The following is a 21,205-nucleotide window of genomic DNA, read 5'->3' on the forward strand; positions in this document are numbered from 1 at the left end:
TTGTTTTGTTACCAATTTTCTCCTCTATATTAAATGTAACTTTCAGTGCGAAATCTCATAATACGAACTGGAGTATTAATATACCAGGTGCACTTAGGTCATGTTAACTAAATATATATATTTATTGTGCAGAATGAAGTGAACACTTTGTTTATTACAGGATGGCTTTGTAGTTCGAATATTTGCAACAAGCACTGAGCCGGTACTGCAGCAAGAACTGCAGCTTAAGCTTGCAAGAAAATGCTTACATGCCTGTGGTATCTCCTTGTTTGATCTGGAGAAAGATTTGCACATTATCAGTAAGTGTTCTTCTTTTAAGATTAATAACCAGCTAGTAATTCAATTAACACCACTGAATCACTGTCCTTCCCTTTATTGGCCTATAGTAGGTGTAAGAAGATACAGCACTAAGATAAACGTGTGGAAAAGTACAAGGGTTTTGAAATTGCTAAAAGGTGATTTGACTCCTAGTGACCCGTATAGAAAGACTGCTGTTTGAAATGAGTACCTATGGTGCTATTTAGGGAGTTGGTGTAGCTTTCTAATTAAACATAATAGTTCTTGGCCCTTGAGTATTTTCTTCCAATTTAGGATTAGATCCCAGTTAGGATCCTCCCGTTTGAGGGATTAGATTTGCAAGAATGCTGATAAAAACACATTGTTAACATCTCATTGCCATGGGACAAATTTTATAAAAGGACTTCTGGCTAAATTAATGAAAAATGGAGGTTTTGAAAGATAGAAAATGCTTGGAAACTTATGTTCACATCAGAATTTGAGCTGTAAATGTTGTTAGTACCTAAAAAGTGTTTTGGAGAAATATCACTTGGCCTTTGCTTTATTCTTGCACTCTGTTACACTGCTGCTTTTTTTTCAGAAGAAAAGGATATTTGTATAGATAGTCCTCCTGTCTGAGGAGGGTATAATAACAATCAAGTGCAGTTACGCTGCTATTTTTATGCTAGCTCTTTTTTCCCTTGGAAAGGTGCTGGGGCTAGCCCAGCAAATCATCGTGTGGCAGCAAAACTTCATTTCTTAGAGCTTTCTTGGAAGCTTTCCTGTGGTCTGACTTCAGTGACAGAATATCTGTGGTAAGGTTAGGTTGGCAAAGAATAACATGATCTGTGAAAGCATCTGCTAACTGAGATCTTGCTTGTGCAGGTACAGGTTTTGATGAGGAATCAGCTGTCCTTGGTGCTGGAAGAGAATTCGCACTAATGAAAACTGCTAGTGGAAAGGTATTGGAAGCGTTTTGTGATGAACATTAAATTGCATTTATAAAAATATATATTTTAATTATTATTAATTTCCAGAATTCCTTTCTACCTTCTTAATATGTTAGAATGAATTTATATGATTATTGTAAGGCCCTCTCTAAAGGGAAAAAATAAAAATGGCTAATTTAAAATTTAAGCAGAGGAAGGGTTGGAACCCTTGGGAAATCTGTTCTTAAATGTTTTAAAGAATATATAGAAATCCTGACAGTCAATCTAATTTGGAGACAATGTGGAGCCCTCTGTATTGGATTAGAGGGGTTACCTTTTTCTACAAATGATGTATTAACATATTTACAGACTTTCAACCTCTACATGCCTCTTCATAAATATCTACTTGTAGTCATTTGTTTCAACTCCAGACTGGTATTTTTCAGACAATTCAGAGAATTATCTCGAGACTTCCCCACATGAAGGATTCACTTCACTTTAAACCTGTTCTTAATAATTTAATATGACAGCTCTGCTCAGTGGAGATTGTTTAATTTTTCTGAGCACTTTCATATTCAATGAAATTTTAAAGTAATTTTGCTTACTCTCTCTCTTACTTTTCATGTTACTGACTTTTTTTTTCGGTTTGGGAAAGTAATGTTTTGTTTACCTATATAAGCATAGAACGTTGTTTTCTTCTGATCAGAAGTCTGTGGCTTTATTGGAATAGAGACCTTGCTCTGCTCCTGTCCAAAAGGCAAGATTAATGAAAAGAGCCATAAATAATGGGAACTAATTTGTTCCTAGTAAAAACTGAATAATGAAGGATACAGGATTTGATCAAGCAGAACTCTTGAGAAATTACAGGAGACAAACTAATTTGATCTTTGGACTGACAAATGCTTCTTTAAATTAAAATGAACGAATTTCCTGGTTTTGTCTTGCAAGTTCAGCTTACTAAAATGTGAAATGCATAGGCCATAATATAAGGCATCTGCAGGTGCCCACAAAGGTTAGCTTAGCTGTGTTTTTTGTTTGTTTGCTTGTTTGAATAGTGCTATTGTCCTTAGTTCTGTATTTGTTAGTGTGAAGTTTTATATTTTATCATTTAGGTGCTTAGTGGCCACTGTGTTTACTGAAAAAAGTTAAATAAATAAAATAAGTTAATGAATGCATGCCTTAATGCTCACGTAAAACGTACCGTCCTTTTTTTTTTTTTTAAGTTATTGTTAAAATACCATATGGCTTTCACATGGACTTAACATTTCTGTCCTAAAGGTTTAGCTTCCTCAGAACAACATTGCCTGTGTTCAGCTCTTATAGTAAAACAGATATGTTTATGTCTAACCCTGTGACCCAGTAGAAAGAAGTAGAACTTAATTAAAATGCTCTCTCTATGAATTTATAATTCATAGATTTAGGATAGAAGTTGAAATGGAATAATAAAAATCAGGAGATAATCTGCGCATTTTGAAAACTGCATGCTTTCAAAATGAAGTTGTAACTTCTGTGTGCTGTGACGTAACTGGAAATGCTGTCCTGTTTCCTTCTAGATTTATTATACTGGCAAATATCAGAGCCTTGGAATCAAGCAAGGTGGTCCATCAGCAGGCAAATGGGTTGAACTGCCAATCACAAAATCTCCAAAGATAATTCAGTTCTCTGTGGGACATGATGGTTCACATGCCTTACTTGTTGCAGAGGATGGAAGTATATTCTTCACAGGTTCTGCTAGTAAAGGAGAGGATGGGGAATCAAGTAGGTATAATGTTTTTTGATCAATAGTTAAAAAAAAGCCTATTAACCACTTGTTAATTTGAGAGGAACAGGCTAAGATTTTTCAAAGACCCTCTAAGCCTTCAATTGATAGAATTAGGGCATGTATTTTATGTAGTAGATCTGATTACTAGGATTACTTCTGAGAGATGCATTTAAATAATTACCATGTATTTAAAAAAAATTAGGGATTGAGCACAGCATCTAACTCTGAAGTTATGTTCTTGAGCAAAAGAATGGATTGTTATAAGAACTGTGCTGTTGCATATTTCCTATTTTTTTCTGGTATCGGTGTGATACTTTCTACATAAACTTAATGCTTCTGGGTTTGAGTTTTAACTGCAACAGAAGTCCTGACAACCAGTTTCAGTATCTCTGCCAGCTAAAGATGTTAAAGTTGGTTTTAGCAGAGTTTGCACTATGTGGTTAGAGTGCTGTTTTAAAGCTTTTCTGAGAAAAAGAAGTGACAGGTTTGATCAAAAAGGTAGTACAGCTTGATCGGGACTTCATCTTGAAACTGAAAAAACAAATTTAAACCTTTTTTTAAAAAAGTGTATTATTAAGAAACTTGATATCTACTGTAGTAACTTTATTGTATCATCTAATTGCAAGCCTACCATGGGACAAAATCAAACTTTTTAGTGTACAAAGAAATTTAACCACTTTCAGAGGACAAAAGGATTTCAGGAAATATATTTGCAAGCAGGAACCTCACACTTTTTCTGAGAAATTACTACACTAGAACACATAAATGTGTCTATTTTTTTTTCCTTCTGCCTTTACTGGAATCTGTGATGCCTCAAGCATTTTAGAAATATGGCCTGTTTACATTGAGAATTCAATATTTTTCTCTTAACAGAAGAACAATACTTTTAAACTTGCAGCATTTCCCTGAAGTTACTGTACATACAGCTACCAATATTGATATCTAAGATTTTTTTTCACTGGAGGTTGTTTTATGTCAGTGCAGTGTATTTGTATGTGCATGTGTGCACATGTATGTAGATATGCGTGCACGTGTGTGTTTGTATACATATATGTAAAAGTATAAAGATAATATTGAAGAATCATAAATGAAATAAACCTATTGAGTCAAGATTTTGGTTGACGTTAAGATTTTAGAGAAACCAGTAGAACCCAGTAAAAGCTAGATCAAGATTGTGAGAGTATTTCAGCAGCAGTTTGAAAACTAAAACAAATGTTACAATATGTGGTAAAATCATTCTTTAAGGTTTGTTTTGTAGAATGACTTGTGATTTCTTTCTTTATTAAAGCTAAAAGTAGACGACAGTCAAAACCTTATAAACCCAAGAAAATAATTAAAATGGAAGGAAAGATTGTGATATCTACAGCTTGCAATAATGGAAGCAGTTCTGTAATTTCAAAAGACGGAGAACTCTACATGTTTGGAAAAGATGCCATTTACTCTGATAGTACAAGTAAGTTTATTATTATTTGTTTTTTTTTTTTTCTTGAAGTAATTTCTCAAATAGCATAATTCAGATCAGTTTGGGAGAAAGCTTTAACCTTTGGAAATGTTTGTAAACTTCTTAGTCCTCTTAGAGCTTTCAGAACCTCTGCTGATTCAATGAAATATCAGAGATGAATAGAAAGAGAGGACAATTTCCTTGAGGTCTTTGAACAACACGTGTAACTACTGGGAACAAATACTGAAATAAATCCTTCTACTATGTTAAAAAATCACTTATATTTTATTAGATACTAGAAGGCCACAGAGGCAAAAGTCAGGTAAATGAGACAGCAGGCCTTGCAATAATCAGGCCTTGCAAGTTTCTTTGCTCATAGGATATCTTGTTTTGAGTACACCTCTCCTTAAATAAAAATATTAGAGGTAAAAATTCCAATTGTACTATGACAGTTAGAATTATTTTTTCAGTAGTAGTGATTTGGGAGTTCAGGGAAAGGGATTTGTTTTTAGTTTATTTTATAAAACAAATAATCCAGGACTAATTTTCCTTTCCTTTCTTACTCTAGCACCATTTCTGTGTATATGTTATTCTCTTACTCCTAATTTAAGATTTGTCACTATCCCTTAATAATTTTATTGTATTATGGATGCTTCCTTCTCAGGAAGGTATTGTTTACCACTCAAAATTTTGTGTCTCCCAGGTTTAGTAACAGATTTGAAAGGGCACTTTGTGACTCAGGTGGCTATGGGCAAAGCTCATACCTGTGCATTAATGAAAAATGGAGAAGTTTGGACATTTGGTGTAAATAATAAAGGACAGTGTGGACGCGACACAGGTTCCATGAGTCAGGGGGGAAAAGGTGAGAAACGTAGATTTATCTCCTTCCCCTTTTTTTTTTTTCTCTTGAAATTGACAAGTGAAAACACAGCTATGTATTTTATTCAAAATATAATTCTAATGCTACAGTTTAGTGTGCGCAATATGCTTAAAGTTGACAATGAATGCTTTCCCTACACTTGTCAGACATTTGGTTCTCTGTAATGTACAGTTATGTAAAAAATAACGCAGTTGCTTTTGTTTTATCTGTGAAAGAGGGTTTTTATTTAAAACAAATGAACAAACCCAACCTCGTCACTGAAATTATATTACTGTGGAGTTGCCGTTTTCTTACGCATTTCTGCCTTTTTTGGCCTTAATGTTGAGGCTGCCCGGTTTCAGGGCATGAATGTGTGAATGTATCTCCGTTTCTTCCTGCGTGCAACTGACTTCCCCTTGCTTCTAAATTGTAGTGTGAGAATCTGCCTGCTACACCTTTGCAGGCCTGGAATGTTTTATATATGCTGGGTAGTGGATCTGTTATGGGTATATTGGATATAAAGGTATAACTGCTCTTTTAGGTGCAAAGCCTAAGTGTCTTAAGATCATCTAACTGTTCTTCAGTAGTCACTGTTGGCCTTGGAAAACTGCTAGTTTTTGCTGTTTCGATATCCTACTAGGTTTTGGAGTTGAGAACATGGCAACAGCAATGGATGAAGACCTAGAGGAGGAACTGGATGAAAAAGATGAGAAGTCCATGATGTGTCCCCCAGGCATGCACAAGTGGAAGCTGGAGCAGTGCATGGTGTGCACTGTTTGTGGAGACTGCACGGGCTATGGAGCTAGCTGTGTCAGCAGCGGGAGGCCTGACAGAGTGCCTGGAGGGTAAGGAAATGCACTGGCTGTAGCATGTTGAATGTGCACCCAATTGCTGTGTACTGTGAGCAATTTTAGACTGAAGTTTACGTAAATTGTACATGCTCTTAAAATCAGAAACAAGTTAAAATTTTCAAAGACAACTTGATAAGACTGCAGATAATTACTTTCAAATGTATTTACACTCGTTTAGGATACACTTTCTGCTTTACTAAAAGCTTTCAAATGTAGACCATAGAGTTTGCCTCTTGCCTAGATGGCCCAAGTGCTGTAGTCCACATGACAAACCTGCTGGCTTTGGGATAACTTTTGCTCATCCTATAAGAGAAGAATTCTTCTCCAGTATTGCACATGCTCAGTGTTTCCTTGTTTGTGTTTTCCCATAGTGTACTATAATTAAATGAAGAGAAGTTAATGCTGAGGAGTCAGTTAAGGTGTTTTTGGTCACTGTATGCTCTCTGGCATTATTGCAACTGCATCTAGGATTTAAAGTAGCTATACTTCCTATTTATCTTGGGAAGAACTACATGCCTACAGACAGAACATAACAATAATGTATGTTTTAAAAATACCAAGGGCATCAGTAATGCATGAAAATCAAGGTAGTGATAAAGCAACTCTGTTTGCTGCAGAATCTGCGGCTGTGGCTCAGGTGAGTCGGGCTGCGCTGTATGTGGCTGCTGCAAGGCGTGTGCTAGAGAACTGGATGGCCAAGAGGCAAGGCAAAGAGGAATCCTTGATGCTGTGAAAGAGATGATCCCTTTAGATCTCTTGTTGGGTAAGTCCTGGGAAATGAGCAAGCTGGTTGGGTTTCTTCGTTTAACTTCCTTACTGCAGGGTTTGTTTTGTTGTTTTTTCCAGTTAAGTCGGTATATTTTTCTTGACTTCTGTTTGTACTCATTAAATAAAATCTAAAGCCTTGAGACAGACTAACAAGCTGGTATTGAAACGGGATGTTTTTTTAGTTATTACTTATGTTTGTATTCTCCACCACCTGCCCACAGTGTGCAATAAGGCTCTGTATCTTAATTAGTGCAGTTTGTTGTTTGAGGTCATTAACTTCAGATTTTTGTCACAGTTTTAATATAGAAGTTATGGATAAAATGCTGCCTGTCAGGTAGGGTTTTTTTTCTTAGGGATGTCATAAGAAGGATTTTTCTGGTAAGTAAAACATTTTATGCTTGATCTTACCACTGATGTGTATGCTCTTTGGATTTGTGTCATTAGAGTGCTAATACTGATACTAAAGTTGTTCTTGCTCTTCTGTGATAACCTTCAAAGTTTGCTATAATCTATCAGTGTTTTTTCTTCCCTCCCTTCCCCCCCCCCTTTTTTTTTCCCCAGTAGAATGTCACATCAATTCCCCATGAAATGGGGAATGCCATTTCTTGAAAATATTTTTCCTTTTTCCTCTCAGAAATTCTTATAGAAAAAGAGCTGTCAGGAATGTGAAAAATACTAAAAAAATTACCTTAGGCAAGGAAAGGCAGTGGGTGCTATGGAACTGGAAAAATATGTATCGGGGTCTTGCCTTCTTAAGTAATCTGCTATAAAAGGATTTCTAATAGCTTAACTCTTTGTACTCAAAATTGGCAGTTTTTGTTTCGGGTAGATTTAATAGCCCTGACTTTCTTTGTATTTTTTTTTATATTTAAATGCATATTTAGACCATAATTCTACGTGGAGGTAGCAACTAATGTAGAAAAGTACTGTAATCAGGCTTGTGACTTGAAAATACTTACATCTCATCTTTTTTTTTTGTTTGTTTATTTTTTTAACCCTCCTCCCAAAATAGTAATAAATAGTAAAATGAAATAAGTTTTACTATGGAATTTCCTTCTTCTCCTCCCCCCAATATAAGAGTTACATAAAACCTCGCAGTGGTTCTCTTGAAGAGTTAGTTGACTTTCACACAGACACTCCTAAATATAATTTGCTTGCATATGGCCGGCACAGAAATAGGTTTGTACTATGTTGCACTAACAGTGAATGTGGCAGCAGCGGCAGCTGCGCTTCCCAGTCACATTTCGTGTGCCTCACCCAGCTTTGCTAATGCCTCTCCGAGCGGGATGGATAACAACTCTTGGGCCTGTGCTGGCTTTGGCGTAGTTTGAGCTCAGTGCATTGAACTGATTAGGCCACATCATCTAGGGAAATGACAGAGTTTCCAGGTGCAGTTTTGTTTGATGCTGGGAGCAGGGGGGCTGGTGGTTTGCTCTTTGAAGATGATACGATTTGGGAGATGCTGCTAAAGAAACTTTGGAAAAAGATAGTGCAGTTTTATTGTTATATTAATTCGAGACATGTTTTCTGTTATAAAACTGCTTTTCAGTGTTAGGAGTTTTAATTGGTTAATGGGGTTAGCCAATAAGGTAAATATGTCAGGATTTACATAGATATATGCCTGTGTTAAAATAATTGCACGTTTCCTAGTGAGCACAGACTGTATGCTGGTAAAGTGTTCTTAAACTAAAAAAAAATCCAATGCATTTCAAATGCTTAAAAACAATAAAACTGCTTAGCTTTAGTGCTTTCTGAAAAGTTCCGAGGAAAAATAGACACAACTGTAGGAACCTAGAACTAAATGTAAATATCTATGTCTGATGGAAAGAAAATAATATATTTGCTTAACTGATGTTGAAATTGTGGCAGACTTGTGAAAATAAGTAGGTTTAGGCATGAGGTCCAAGACATGTGAACACCTGAAACTTTCTTGTCTGCTTTCCTTGTTTCTAAACCCCCTGTCAAAGCCATGTAAAGGGCAGGCAGTACGCCCAAGTTTTGATTTACTTGGTAAGGTTTACTAAGGTTTATTACTATTAAAATTTTATATATATATATATATATATATATATATATATATATAATGAAAATTTTTATATGTTTAATTTTCTTAATTGATGTAGCTGTCCCTGTTCCTGGAGTTAATATTGAAGAACACCTTCAGTTACGGCAAGAAGAAAAGCGGCAGCGGGTAAATAGGAGACACAGACTGGAAGAGGGAAGAGGTAAGTGATCTTACTGGTGAGAGGCTTGAGTTAATTTAAGCCAGCCAGTCTAGTTTCTAGAAATGGAATTTAATTAGTTTTGCTCAAGTAGACCAGTACAGTTTACATTTAAAAAAAAAAAAATCTGAACATAGAAAGCTAGCTTATGTTGTTTATCCTGCTTTTAAAATTGTGAAAAACCTGTAGGTTTGTCAGTTTTCTCAGAGTTTTAGTGATGAAGATTAGCACTGAGTATTTGGTCAGTTTTCTTTTTGTTGTTTCCTAATTTAATCTTGTTTTTCAAAGTAGATGCTAATTCTGCCTTACGTAAAGAGTTGGAATGACTATATGCCTACTTAATGCTATTCTTGATGAATGAGTTATGTTGCTGCTATAAAGTTAGTTTTTAGTATAATAATAATAAAAAGTTTTTGTATTTTATAAAAGGATTTTCTCCCTATTAGAATAGCATGAAAGAAGCCTGTTACCAACCAATCTATTTTAGAAAACACACTATCATTTTAAAACTTTCTTGTCATATGTATTGCCTGCTTCAGAAGTTGCTGCTGGTTTTCACACAAATGCTTTGACAGATTTTCAAAATGACTTCTCTTTTTAAAATGCTTCAGGGTGTTATTGTGGTAAATAAATGAGAAATTATCACTGATTGGAGTCCTGTTTTAGTGAAGTGTGCTGATGTAGTTGGTAAGATCCTCTGTGGAGAAGAGGAACAATGTTGTTCAAGCTTTATGGGCTTCTCCTGTGGGAGTAAATATTGTTTTGATTGTCCTTTTAAGAATCAGATACGTTTTTTTTCGGATGTAAAATGTTCTCTGTGATCAAATTTAGCTCCTAGACTGCCAGCCAGTCTGCTGTGTTGGGACCCCTTTTGGATCTGACTTGCATGGAAGTCTTTCCATAAATAAGGAAGGATGCAAAGGCAAAGCTTAACTTCCTATGCATGTGGAAAAGGACGTAATATTTATTTTTCTTTAAATCGCTGGAGGTTGCTTTTAGCCCAAGTGTGGTGTTCGGTCTATGTGATATTGATGCTACATACTGCTGGCAGGAGTTAGGTCCAGCTAGCAGTACTGAAGTGTCCCACATCAGTGTGTCTAAGCTTTCTTCTTCAATGCTCATTACTGAAGTAAAATTTTAATTATCTGTTGTAGGGGGGAAAAAAACCGGCAGAGGAGCATTTTGGCTTGCTTCCATTTCTAAGGTGTTATAAGGCTTTTTTTTTTTTTTTTTTTTTTTTTTTTTTTTTTTTGTAATCTGCATCCTAACTGTGACTGGAACAAGAGCTAGGCTATAATTCTCTGAAAGAAAATGTTTTGGATATAACCACACATTGATCAATATTAGGAATGTGTTTGTTACTATCTATTTAGCAGGTGTATGGGAACCGTAGCTGAAGTGATGCTGTTGGGTAGCTTGTTGCCACATATTCATATCCTGTATCAAAAAACACTGGAATTCCCCACCTTTGTCAGTATTGGAGGTGCAGTGGATGCAGGGCAGAGATTAATGTCATGTTTTAGTTCGGAATGACTGATGTGGTAAAGCTCGGAATAGTGTTTTGCAAATGCTTTGAGGAGTCTTGGTTTAGATAATTAGATATTATTAGGTGAAAATGTTAGGAGTTGCTTGCTGCTACTCCATCCAAAGATGATCCATGAATCTGTGGAAAGAACTGCATGATTCTTGACCTCCTATGTTACTGTTCCTGGTTCATGAGAAAGACCTGGAACACTAATTAAAATATCCATTAGATTTTCACTTGTGTGAGGGGCTTTGCAACCTGAAACTAGCTTTTGAAAGAATAGGCTGTTGTCCCAAGAATTTTAAAAATTTGTGTATGTGCAAAACCTTGCTTGTTTAAAATGAATTCAGACAAAAAGTTGGAAGAGGTTTTGACCTTTTGCTTCTGGAAAAGCTTTGGTAGAGCAAAGGAAGGCCAAATTATCCCTTTGAAGGGCTGCCATTGAAGTGACAATGATTAATTTGATAGGTTTGAAATCTGTGTGCTGTAATGGGTTAATGTTCCAGGGTGCTTTTGTTCTAGCCTGCCAGATCAGCAAGAAACAAAGCACGGGTTGCATTCGATTTAGTCAGCAATAGAATCCTGCTCTGAATGTTGCTGATAACCTGCCGAAAAGCAGTGACTGGAGTAACGGGGAGGTGCCTTGCAAAGAAAAGAGCTATGAAAGCTGTGTGAGTCAGGGCAGGGGGAAAAAAAAAAATCCATATTCTGGATTGGAAAGTTGTAGGGATAGTTAAAATTAGTATCAATGTATCAATGACATAATTAAATATTACTTCATTTTCTGACAAGAGCAATTTATTTAAGAGTAACTACCTCATTTTTCACCAGGACCACACCAAGTAGTTAGTTTATGGTGAAAAACTTTTTATTGTGGATTTCATTTTTAGGTAGATTAGATTATATTTGCTGTGAAAGAATTATAAATGGTAGGTAATTTTCGTTTAGAATCAGTTGTGTTAGAGGATCTGTGCCAATAATTTTGGTTTGATATTCTGTGCTCTTGTCAGTGCAACAAGTAAGTGCAGTGTGTTTGGATAACCAATTTTGCTTCTTTTCTGTAGCAGTGGTACAGGAGCAGGGAAGGGAATGCACAGACTTAATACTACTTCTTTTAATCTTGCATAAGAACTATACAAGAAACATAGCCATCTGTATTCATCACAGCTGCTGGGTTACAGCTGCTAAACTATTTTATGGATACATTGGAGTACCTTGTAATAATTATTTGTGGATGTCTCCCAACTTCCCGTTTCCCTTCGGAAATTAAGAGAGAGAGAAAGGGCACTCCTGCAGTTCTGCACCATCCAAAGAGATTTGTTCCAAACATGGCTAGGGAGTGTAGGGCTTTGCTTTATGACCAAACACCAATTTTTGTAGCCCTAGTATGCGAAATTATGCCTTAGGGGACTGTAGAATTGCTGGGTCAACAGATAAAGGTGTTAGCATAGTATGCACAGAAGATTACATTTGTAAATATGCTAGTACGTTTTTTAAAGCCTGCATAAGACAGCAGTAGCTGTTTAACAAAAAAAAAAAAAAAAAGAAAATAATTCCATTAAGCAGAATTATTATAATACAGTATATGAATAGAAAAATAGATGTGAAAGAAGCAGCTAATTTGCATAATAAACTAATGATTGTACATCAGTCTGTGGGGTCTTTAAACCCTCAGTTTTGCAATGTATGGGATATATAAATATGCAGGTGAAAAATTAGTTCATTTGTTGTAAATAAGTATATGGAATACACCTTGTACAGTGAAAGTAAGGAAGCAAAGATCATCACTCAGTGAGCAAATTGCAACAGTCATTTCTGTGGCTCTTTCTGATGCTTAAACTGGTATAATTTAGAAGCAATCAGGATTTAGAGGCAGGAATATTTCTGTCTGTTGCTTAAAGAGTTTATTTCTCTCAGACTGCAAGAATATGAAATTAGTTTTTAAACTATTATTTAAATAGTAATATACAAAAGGTACAGAAATAGCTCTTGATATGGTGATGATAAATGGTCTCTATTCACTGCTATTTTACTGTCTCAGTTTGTTAATGTAAAAGCCTTTACATAATCCTTACCAAGATACAGATTTCATATGTAATGAACCAAGGTTCAGTTTTTGATGCCTCTGTAGAAAAGGAAAATTCTTTTCTTTGTCTTACCTCTACATAGAAGGAAAAAAAAAAAAAAAAAAAAAGGGGGGGCAAATCGATTACTCTTAATTAAAGCCGCTATGTACAGAGACAGTGTTAGGCGAGACTTCAACTTTTGACTTACTGGAGAATAACTGATTCGGTTAATGATTTTTATCGCCTGCAGGACGATTATCAAATCAATCAATCGTATTTCCAGTCCACTGCAAGCTTGAAATCAGCTTGCCAGTAACAGCTTTATCTTCGTTCATTGCTGAATGTATACCTAAATTTACAGTGAAACTATCCTTTCAAATACAGCCTATAGGTTGCTACTTAAATATTTATTTTGATGCTTCCAAGACCTACAAGTTTTGGTTCCACTTTTCTCAAAATAAATGCTCATAGTTGAAACAGTATGGATAATTAAAATGAAACTTAACTTCAATGTCAGCATGGCAGGGTGATGTTGTCCAGGAATATTTCAGCCATGATAATAAATTGTTGGAAAAAAGCAGTCTAAATGGTGCAACATCACCATTGCTTCTACCCCTTAGGGATACTAAGGTTTATTGTCTTTAAGACGAGAGATGAGAGATTATCTCAGTTGAGTGTTTGCTATTTCTGGTGGAACTGAAACTAAGTATTTGTCCTTAATTTCACTTTTTAAAATGTGTGAAATATTTTTTCTATAAAATTTACCAAATGACTTACCTGGCTAAATATTTATTAGGTGTCTACTTCCCTATTTTATTATTTTTTTTAAAAAAAAAAGAAATTGTTTTTTCTTTGTAATATTTCAGAAGCCAAAAATATGATTTTACAGTAGGAAGTGCAATGCAGAAGTGGATTTCAGTTACTAAGAAACTGTACACAGAAAACTCCTGTGTTTAAAAGAACAAAATCTGGATCAAAGCACTAAAACATTAAGAAATAGAAGAAGCAAGAATCCCTAATTTGTACTGCTTGTGTACACACCTCGTGATACAATCTTCAGTTATGTGGCCATGTCCTGTTTTCTCAGGAAGCCTTAAGTGCTCTGTGCATTGGGTCTAGGAGAGGACAGTTGAGATCCTTGAATTTGTTTCTCTCTAATCACAGCCATCCAAACAGCAATTATTTAGCAAGAAATAATAATAAAAGCAATAAATTAAAAATAAATTTTTAGTTTTTAAAAAATTAAAAAATAAAACTAAAATTAAAAAAAATCAGGAATCTGTGCAACCTATGTGTTTACTGTTCAAAAGCAACTAAGTGTGCATGAGGTGATACTAATATGTAACTTTTCCTTTAGTCCCCTGTCTTAATAAACACATTTTATTTTGCTAGAAAATGAAACAGGAGTTCTGTGGATAAATGATTTTTCATCCATCTCATTAGCTTACTGCAAGAAAAAGACCATTTTGAATGGACTGGGTTCTGTAGAACTTGGAAAGAAAATCCTTAGTTTTAACCTTTTTTAATGTTGGGATTTTAACTTGGCAGCCTAGCTATGCAAAGACATTTATTAAAAAGTTAAGTGGGAGAGTGGATTTTCTTGCATCAACTGGCACCCAGTGTAAAACAGCAGCACGGAAGTCTGCCAGTGACTGACTCTCTGCTTATCTGTGTAACTTGAGCTGCAAGAAAGTATCTGTTAAGAGCAGTATGTTAGTCCTCTCGAAGCTCTCCATCACAGGTAGTTTTCCACACTTCTCCCTCTTAACTCTCACTATAATTCTCTGTGGTCATATTTTTGCAAAAGAGGAAATCTCTAATACGTGGCTGAATGTAAATACTGTTCCCTTTGTGCAGGAGACCTCAGATAAAAGCCAGGAGCAGGTATGGACTGGATGAGTTGTTCTGCTGGTTTGTTTCCATGAGTGTTATTTGGGGAAAGAAAGGGTCTTTCATGTGTCACCAGCACATAACTGAAAGTGCAGGCATCGCAGAATCAAAAGTAGATAATTCCTATCATATTAAGGTCCTGTAGCAGATTTGGCATGCATTAAAAAGCCAAACAGCAGAGCAGACTTGCCTGATCCGCCACATGGCTCAGACGCAAGCTACCACAAAATGGAGGAGTGTTGCCTCTGCCTTGAGTTGGGACTCGGATTCTGCAAGTAGTGGGTGAGAAGATAGGGGGCATAGGGACACCCAGGAGCAGAGAGGTCAGCAGGTTGGATACTGCCCCAGGGATTTCCTCTGGAATAGAGGAGTGTTGTTCAGGTGAATGGTGTGGATGTAAATGCAGCATCCTACTAGTGCTGTGAAGGAGCTGACCGCATTTTTGTGTTCCATATGTTCCCTCTCTCCCAAAACATCTGTAAGTCTTTTACTCACGCTTAATGTACTTCAGCCCTTTCTGTCCTATGATTCTCTCTTTGCCACCTTTTTAACACCAAAACATTAAAGGTTGCCTGTAGGCTGAATGTGGTCCCTTGGCTCTGTGTCATGCAGACGTTTTTCTGGAACGTTTTTTTTTTTTTTTTTTTTTTCCTCCTAAGTTTTCTATTGATTGCAGATCTTCTGTTCAATCATCCACAAGTATCTTGGTTGCTTATACTTCAGCCTACAGTCAGCTCAGTCTTTGGATCTCTCTTTGCAACTGTTTTTTCGTCTTAGTTTCACTCTTTTCATATTGCCAGGTCTGCACTCCTTGGGCTTTTCATTTAATTAGGAACTTGTCAGTAAGCAAGTCCCAGTCCTCCATCACTTTTTGTTTGTTTGTTTTGTTTTTTAACTATGTTTAGTCCTTTTCTTTTCCTGCTCTTCATCCAGCTTGCATCTGTAATTTTTGTTCTCTACACACTTTTTGTTTTTGTATTCGTTTGCCTGTCATTTCTCTGTCCCTTTTCTCACTTTTTCCCAATTCAGTTTGGTAAACGACGCTTCAGTGTCGCTCCTCCAACTTTAGAAGGTGGAAAGAGGGAAAGAACAGTCTAACTTTGTTGTTATGCCTAAACAAGGCGAAGTAGAAAATTAAACAGTGACCAATCTGGTGAAAATTAATTGCTAGTGAATTGTTAAATGAGACTGTGGTTCACTAGAGCTATTAAATGTAGGAGATGGTTGAGAGGAGGCTGTGAGAAGTGCACATAGCTAAAGGAAGCTAAAGGAAGAACCTGTTAAGATAAAGGTAAATAAAAAGCAAACTGTGTCAGACCTTGATTGTCCAGAGAGATTTCTTGGCAGGGCAGCCTGTTCTGGCCGAATTGACACAACAAGTGTCCAGATAACCCTTCCAGGACCACCGCCAACATAAAATCTGTTGTATGTAGAACCATACACTAATAAAGAGGTTATTTTAGCCAATGTAGATACAAAGCTCAAAACTAGGAGGAGAAGCAGTAGTGTATTTTTATCACACTTCTAGATTTTCTTTTTAATTACAGTAGAGTACAGGTATAGTAGTTACTACTAAAACTTGTGAACCTCAGTGACCGAACACAAGTTTCTTCATCTGAAGCTCCCAATTTCCACTTCAATTTCTATTCATGCTGTTTTCTTTCAGTTAAGTATCTGAAAGGGTGAAGGTCAGGAAGCCTGGGATGATGGGCATTTACAGCACACTAGTGTATATTAATCTGTTGATAAAGATTAACTAAAGAAACAAACGATTAGTGATGAGGCAGGGAGGAAGAATTGCCTATTTTCATAGGTCCATTAAAGTATTTCTAACATCACACCTTTTTATTTTTAATTTATTTTTATTTTTTATTTTTTTTATAAGTAGTTGTTGCTCTTGTGGGCCCATGGAATGGTGAGAGGAGCATTTGCCAGAGTTTATCCACTCTTAGTTTGTGGTTTTCATTGAATGTCTGACTTCTGGAACAAGGGGGTAGTGCCTCCAAAGAAGGTTATGGTGGATGCTAACCTCTGAGGCTGAGGGGAACAACTCGAACAACAAATTGTCATTACATAAATATCATTGCTATAAATATGATTTCTTTCTTTAAATGCAGATCTCACACACTCAACCTTTGCATAGAAGGGAAATATTCAAAGAATAACTTAAATAGACTTCAGAATAAATGAGCAGATCACAAAAATCAAATGGTTCAAATAATTCTCGTCCCAGAGCAGATTTTTTTGGCTCACTACTTTCTTTATGAACAAAAACTCTGAATTTTAAATAAGGGTAACTATGGACAGTCTCGTGGTTGTGGGTTTCTTTTATTTAGTGTTGATGTAGTAATATTGTTCCAAATTGTTATTTTGAATGTAATATTTCTTAGGATGTGAAGAATGATACTTAAACTAATTTTATTATTAAAGAGTAATGGATATTTATTATTAAACTTTACCCTAGTCTGAGTCTGTTGTATTTCCATTGCCTGTAAGTTGCATTCTCACTAATTCTGGTAAAACTGTTGTCATGGCCTACTTGTCATTTCTTTGCATAGTATTTTTATCCTATTATCATAAAATAGCAAATTTATTTTAATTAGGGTCTTTTGAATTTAGGAAAACAAGCTTATTATTTAATGAAATATTCATTTCTTTCATTGCTTTTAATTTGAATTTTGTTTAACACACTGTTTCCATTTTTTTGTGAGCTTTTCTATGCATGTGCAAAATGTTTCTCCTCAGGCCCCCTTGTATTTCCTGGTCCAATTTTTATGAACCACCGAGAACAGGCTCTAGCCAGAATCAGACCCCATCCAGCACAGCTAAAGCATAAACGGGACAAGCACAAAGGTATTTGGTCTTCCTTACTGGCTAGGATGGAAATAAGCCCATCCTCCTAGGCAGCTCCTCCATTCGCTGAATCTCTCTCTTCAAAGCAATGCACAAAATAGCTTCTGCTTTTCCTCTTGTTAATATTTCTTTACCTGAGGAGAAAGAGAACGCATTTAGATGTTGATCTGCTTTACAAGTGTAAGTTAGTCTACATCACCTTTATGTTTCTTTCCTTTTTCTTTCATTGAGGATGTCATTGTTTTTCTGTGTCTTTCCTCATTTCTAAGGTTTTCTTTTTCCTCAAGTTCTTTAATTTTACCATAGAAAATTTTAACACCTTCCAGTGATTCAAATATGACATTTGTACTATTACTGTTTTCAACGTCTGTGTGTGTATATCTGGGGCAGCTGCTAATGCATTTTATTCTAGTTGACTTAAACCTAGCATAAAATCTACCTTTCGTAGTATGAACTCTATTAACATCTTTTTTAAAATGTAAATATTTAAAATTAATGTAAATAATGTAAGTATAAGCAAAAGTGTAATTTTTTACGCTGCAGTGTTCTTTGCAGTTAAATGCTTTTTTTTCAGAATTGTAAGTATGGGCTGTCTTTGGTATCTCCAACATTTATTTATCTGGAAGGCTTCATTCATTAAACCTAGTATTCGAAATATGTAACATTCTTGGGTCCAAGTGACTTTTCTTTAAGCAAGAGAGTTCATTACTAAGTGTTTCAGGTGAGCTTATTAAAGTTGAGCAAAAAGTTATTACAAATATGTATGCATATGTGTACACATACAGATGTCTGTTTTATGTATTTTATGTATATTTTTATGTATATATATGTGGACAGACCTAAGCAAAGTAAGCAGAAAGCTCCTCAAATAGTGAGGGCCTGGAGTGCTGTGAATAGACTTTAAAGAATAATTAAATACGGGAAAAAAAAAGAAAAGAAAAAAAAAAGTGGGTAGAATGGCATTTCACTTGAATCAACAGTATTTAGTGAAGATACACTTTGCAAGCCCTTGTCCTTGCAGGCACAGAGTGGGTTCAGCCTTCCTACCTCTGTACATCTTGGACGTGTTTGTAGGTGGAGCTCCTAGTTCTGGGGGAAATATTTCCTTAGGTACCTTAAATATCTGCTAGAAGTTATATGCATTGCAGTCAGTTTGAGGCTTTCATTGTTTCTTAGAACTGTAAGGCCAACTCAAAGGTCTGTATTATGTTGAAAGATTTTGCTCGATATGCTCTGTAGAACTGACAAGGAGTATTCTTCTGAAGTAGCATCTTTAGAAGTGAGCTTGGAGACCCTTCTCAGTCACAAAAGATTGCTTGCCGCAAGAAGACAACAGATCTCCCTACAAACTAGAAATAACCCTTAACTTTTGGAAGAGCTTCAAAGTGAAAAAGGGAGATTGGCGAAGGGGGCTGTAGTCACATAATGGGAAGGGGGAGCTCCCATGGAAAGGATAAGGAATATACCTCATCTTCAGAAGGGTTGTCTTGCAAGCCTGTTTTACTCTACACAGAAGATAGTAACACTAATCCTCAGTGCTCTGAAGCTGTAATGTTGACACCATGACATTGGCACTGGAATGCTTTTTGTCTCACTTTTGAATGTAATGCTTTCAAAGCCAGCACTCTGATTTCTGATCCTTCTGTTAAAGCAGCCTTGCAAAAACTACAGCAACCAGACCTTCAAGGTTTTCTGGATGGGAAAATTTATTATGCTGGTAGTACTGATGAGACCAGTGCTGAAGCTGGAAACTCTCCAGGCCTGTAGTTCTGCACAACTTTATTTGATAATGGCGTGCATAAACTTGAACATGAACTTCCTTGGCACTGACAGTTATGGCTTAACTTAAACTTTTTTTGATGGTATAAAATTATCAAATCTACCTCTTGTACATGAAATTCTGTTGAAGTGCTCTGTTGAAAAGTCTTTTATTATGAACACTTGTTTTCTGGGAAGCTCGCCTGTCATCCACTCATCTTAGACCCTTTACTTAGGGTCCATAGAGTCTGCGTTATCCAAGATCATTGTTATAAGGAATGCATTAAACACTATTTTTCTGGTCTTTGCATATCTATTATAAATGCAGGTAGAAAGGAGTTGATATCCCTTTCTTGGGATGCACTGAGTGCTTTGAAACTGAGAAGAAAAAGTAGCTTGTGCTTCAGCCTTATTCTGACATAAGGTAGTGGCTTCTTAGTCCTCATCTCTAATCCCTAAAAGATCACTGGGGATTTGACCAAAAAGATATATAAAAAGATGATAAAGGTATATAAATTTTGCATATGCCTCTCTTTTTAGCTATAGAAATCAACCTAAAAACAAAGCAAACTCGGATCAGTTAAGCATTTATAGGAATTGTCACCCTTTTATTTGTGCAGTTGCTGCAATTAAATGGAAAAGATAAATGCTGGTGTTTTGTGTTAAATCATGTTGGAACCAGGCGCAGGACAACTGCACAGGCCTTTACGGGAGCCGAGCCGGATTACAAGACACGATCCCAATATGAGTTTAGATCTTGTTCCGTTTATTAGCGGAAGTGCACATATATTTATACCTACAAGCATCCGAGGGATATCCAGGTTAGCTACGATTGGTTGCTAGGGAGGTGCTATGTCCCGGCCGCATAGGCTCTTTCCCAGCTCTGCAAAGTTGTTTACCAGAGACGGCTAACTACTCTTTCCCACATAGCTCCCCATTCCCAGCCGGCCAAGGACAACTCACTAACACTCCCCAGTACATTATCAGCAAGGCGCAGGTGGTGCAGATTCCCAGCACAGTGCAGATTCTCAGCACAGCATTTCTCTACAAAATCAAGCCATTTTTTTACTTAATTAGGTTTACACACCACCATCAATGTCAAGGCACTTTAATAAGCAGGACCTGACATGGCGATAAAATTGGCAGATGCTTCTGTGTCTAGTCTCAAGTATTAATCCCAAATTAATAACGCTACAATCTTTTAGTTTTTTTTTTTTTTTTTTGCCATTTTAAGTTCCGGCTCTCTTTTCAGGATTGTATGTCATCTTTCATGTTTGCTCCTCTCTTACCTGTCACTCAGTAATTCTTTTTGGAGGTTTTAAAATTTGTTAAATGGAGTTGCCCAGAATTTTGAGGAGATTAGGAAAACTAATACTGCCCCAAGAAAGCTATCTCTGTTATCTGTGGCAGCTCAGCAAGATCAGCAGTATCCAAGAAAGATGATGCTACCAAAGAGATTACCTCTAATGGACACTAATGAAGAGATATTTAAGATCGTAGTATTGATAGGACCTTTGGCTCCTTTTCTAGAGTTTTAGAAATCATTGTGGTTTCCTTTTCCACCAAGGGTGCGGGGAACTACTAAAATGACTTACTCCAGAAGATATTTAAGTTACATGGGCAGTTCTACCAGTCATTTGTAGGGTTCTTTTGATATCTGTAGAGAACACTGTGTGCCTTCTTGTCCACCTGCTAATTAAAACGGAAGATTTGGTAAAACAAGGCAAAAGGCAGAAGACAAGGCAGAAAATGAGCTCCCTGGTTTCTGTGCTCTGTTCAGAAGTCCCTAGGCATCGATCTCTATTTTGACTGAAGCCATGAAGCTGCACTCATAGGCTGATTTGTTCAAGAAAGATTGCTGTTAAGCAATCTTTAATTTAAGTCTGTTAAGACTGTAAATATTAATAGCCCGCCTGTGAGGGTTGTATGTCACCAGTGCTAACCCTGTTATAGGGATAGTTTCTACTAAACTAAACAAATGGGCATTAGTAATGCTGTTAAGACA

The 21,205-nt window shown here is 36.3% G+C and overlaps 1 protein-coding gene across 1 annotated transcript in view; it reads left to right on the top strand.

Annotated features, from left to right (window-relative positions):
• The window catches only part of MYCBP2 (MYC binding protein 2), a 180,299-nt gene that overhangs the window by 41,725 nt on the left and 117,369 nt on the right, over positions 1–21,205 (top strand). Inside the window, exons 10-18 of the mRNA XM_088540301.1 lie at positions 161–299; positions 1,162–1,238; positions 2,759–2,963; positions 4,256–4,420; positions 5,112–5,270; positions 5,908–6,112; positions 6,736–6,881; positions 9,010–9,111; positions 17,335–17,442. Of these exons, the coding sequence (XP_088396427.1) occupies positions 161–299; positions 1,162–1,238; positions 2,759–2,963; positions 4,256–4,420; positions 5,112–5,270; positions 5,908–6,112; positions 6,736–6,881; positions 9,010–9,111; positions 17,335–17,442 (1,306 nt within the window). The remainder of the gene's footprint in view (positions 1–160; positions 300–1,161; positions 1,239–2,758; positions 2,964–4,255; positions 4,421–5,111; positions 5,271–5,907; positions 6,113–6,735; positions 6,882–9,009; positions 9,112–17,334; positions 17,443–21,205) is intronic.

Source organism: Tinamus guttatus, unplaced genomic scaffold (genome assembly GCF_059628265.1).
Source record: "Tinamus guttatus ecotype Peru unplaced genomic scaffold, ASM5962826v1 Tinamus_guttatus_pri_ptg000058l, whole genome shotgun sequence".
Classification (NCBI taxonomy): domain Eukaryota; kingdom Metazoa; phylum Chordata; class Aves; order Tinamiformes; family Tinamidae; genus Tinamus; species Tinamus guttatus.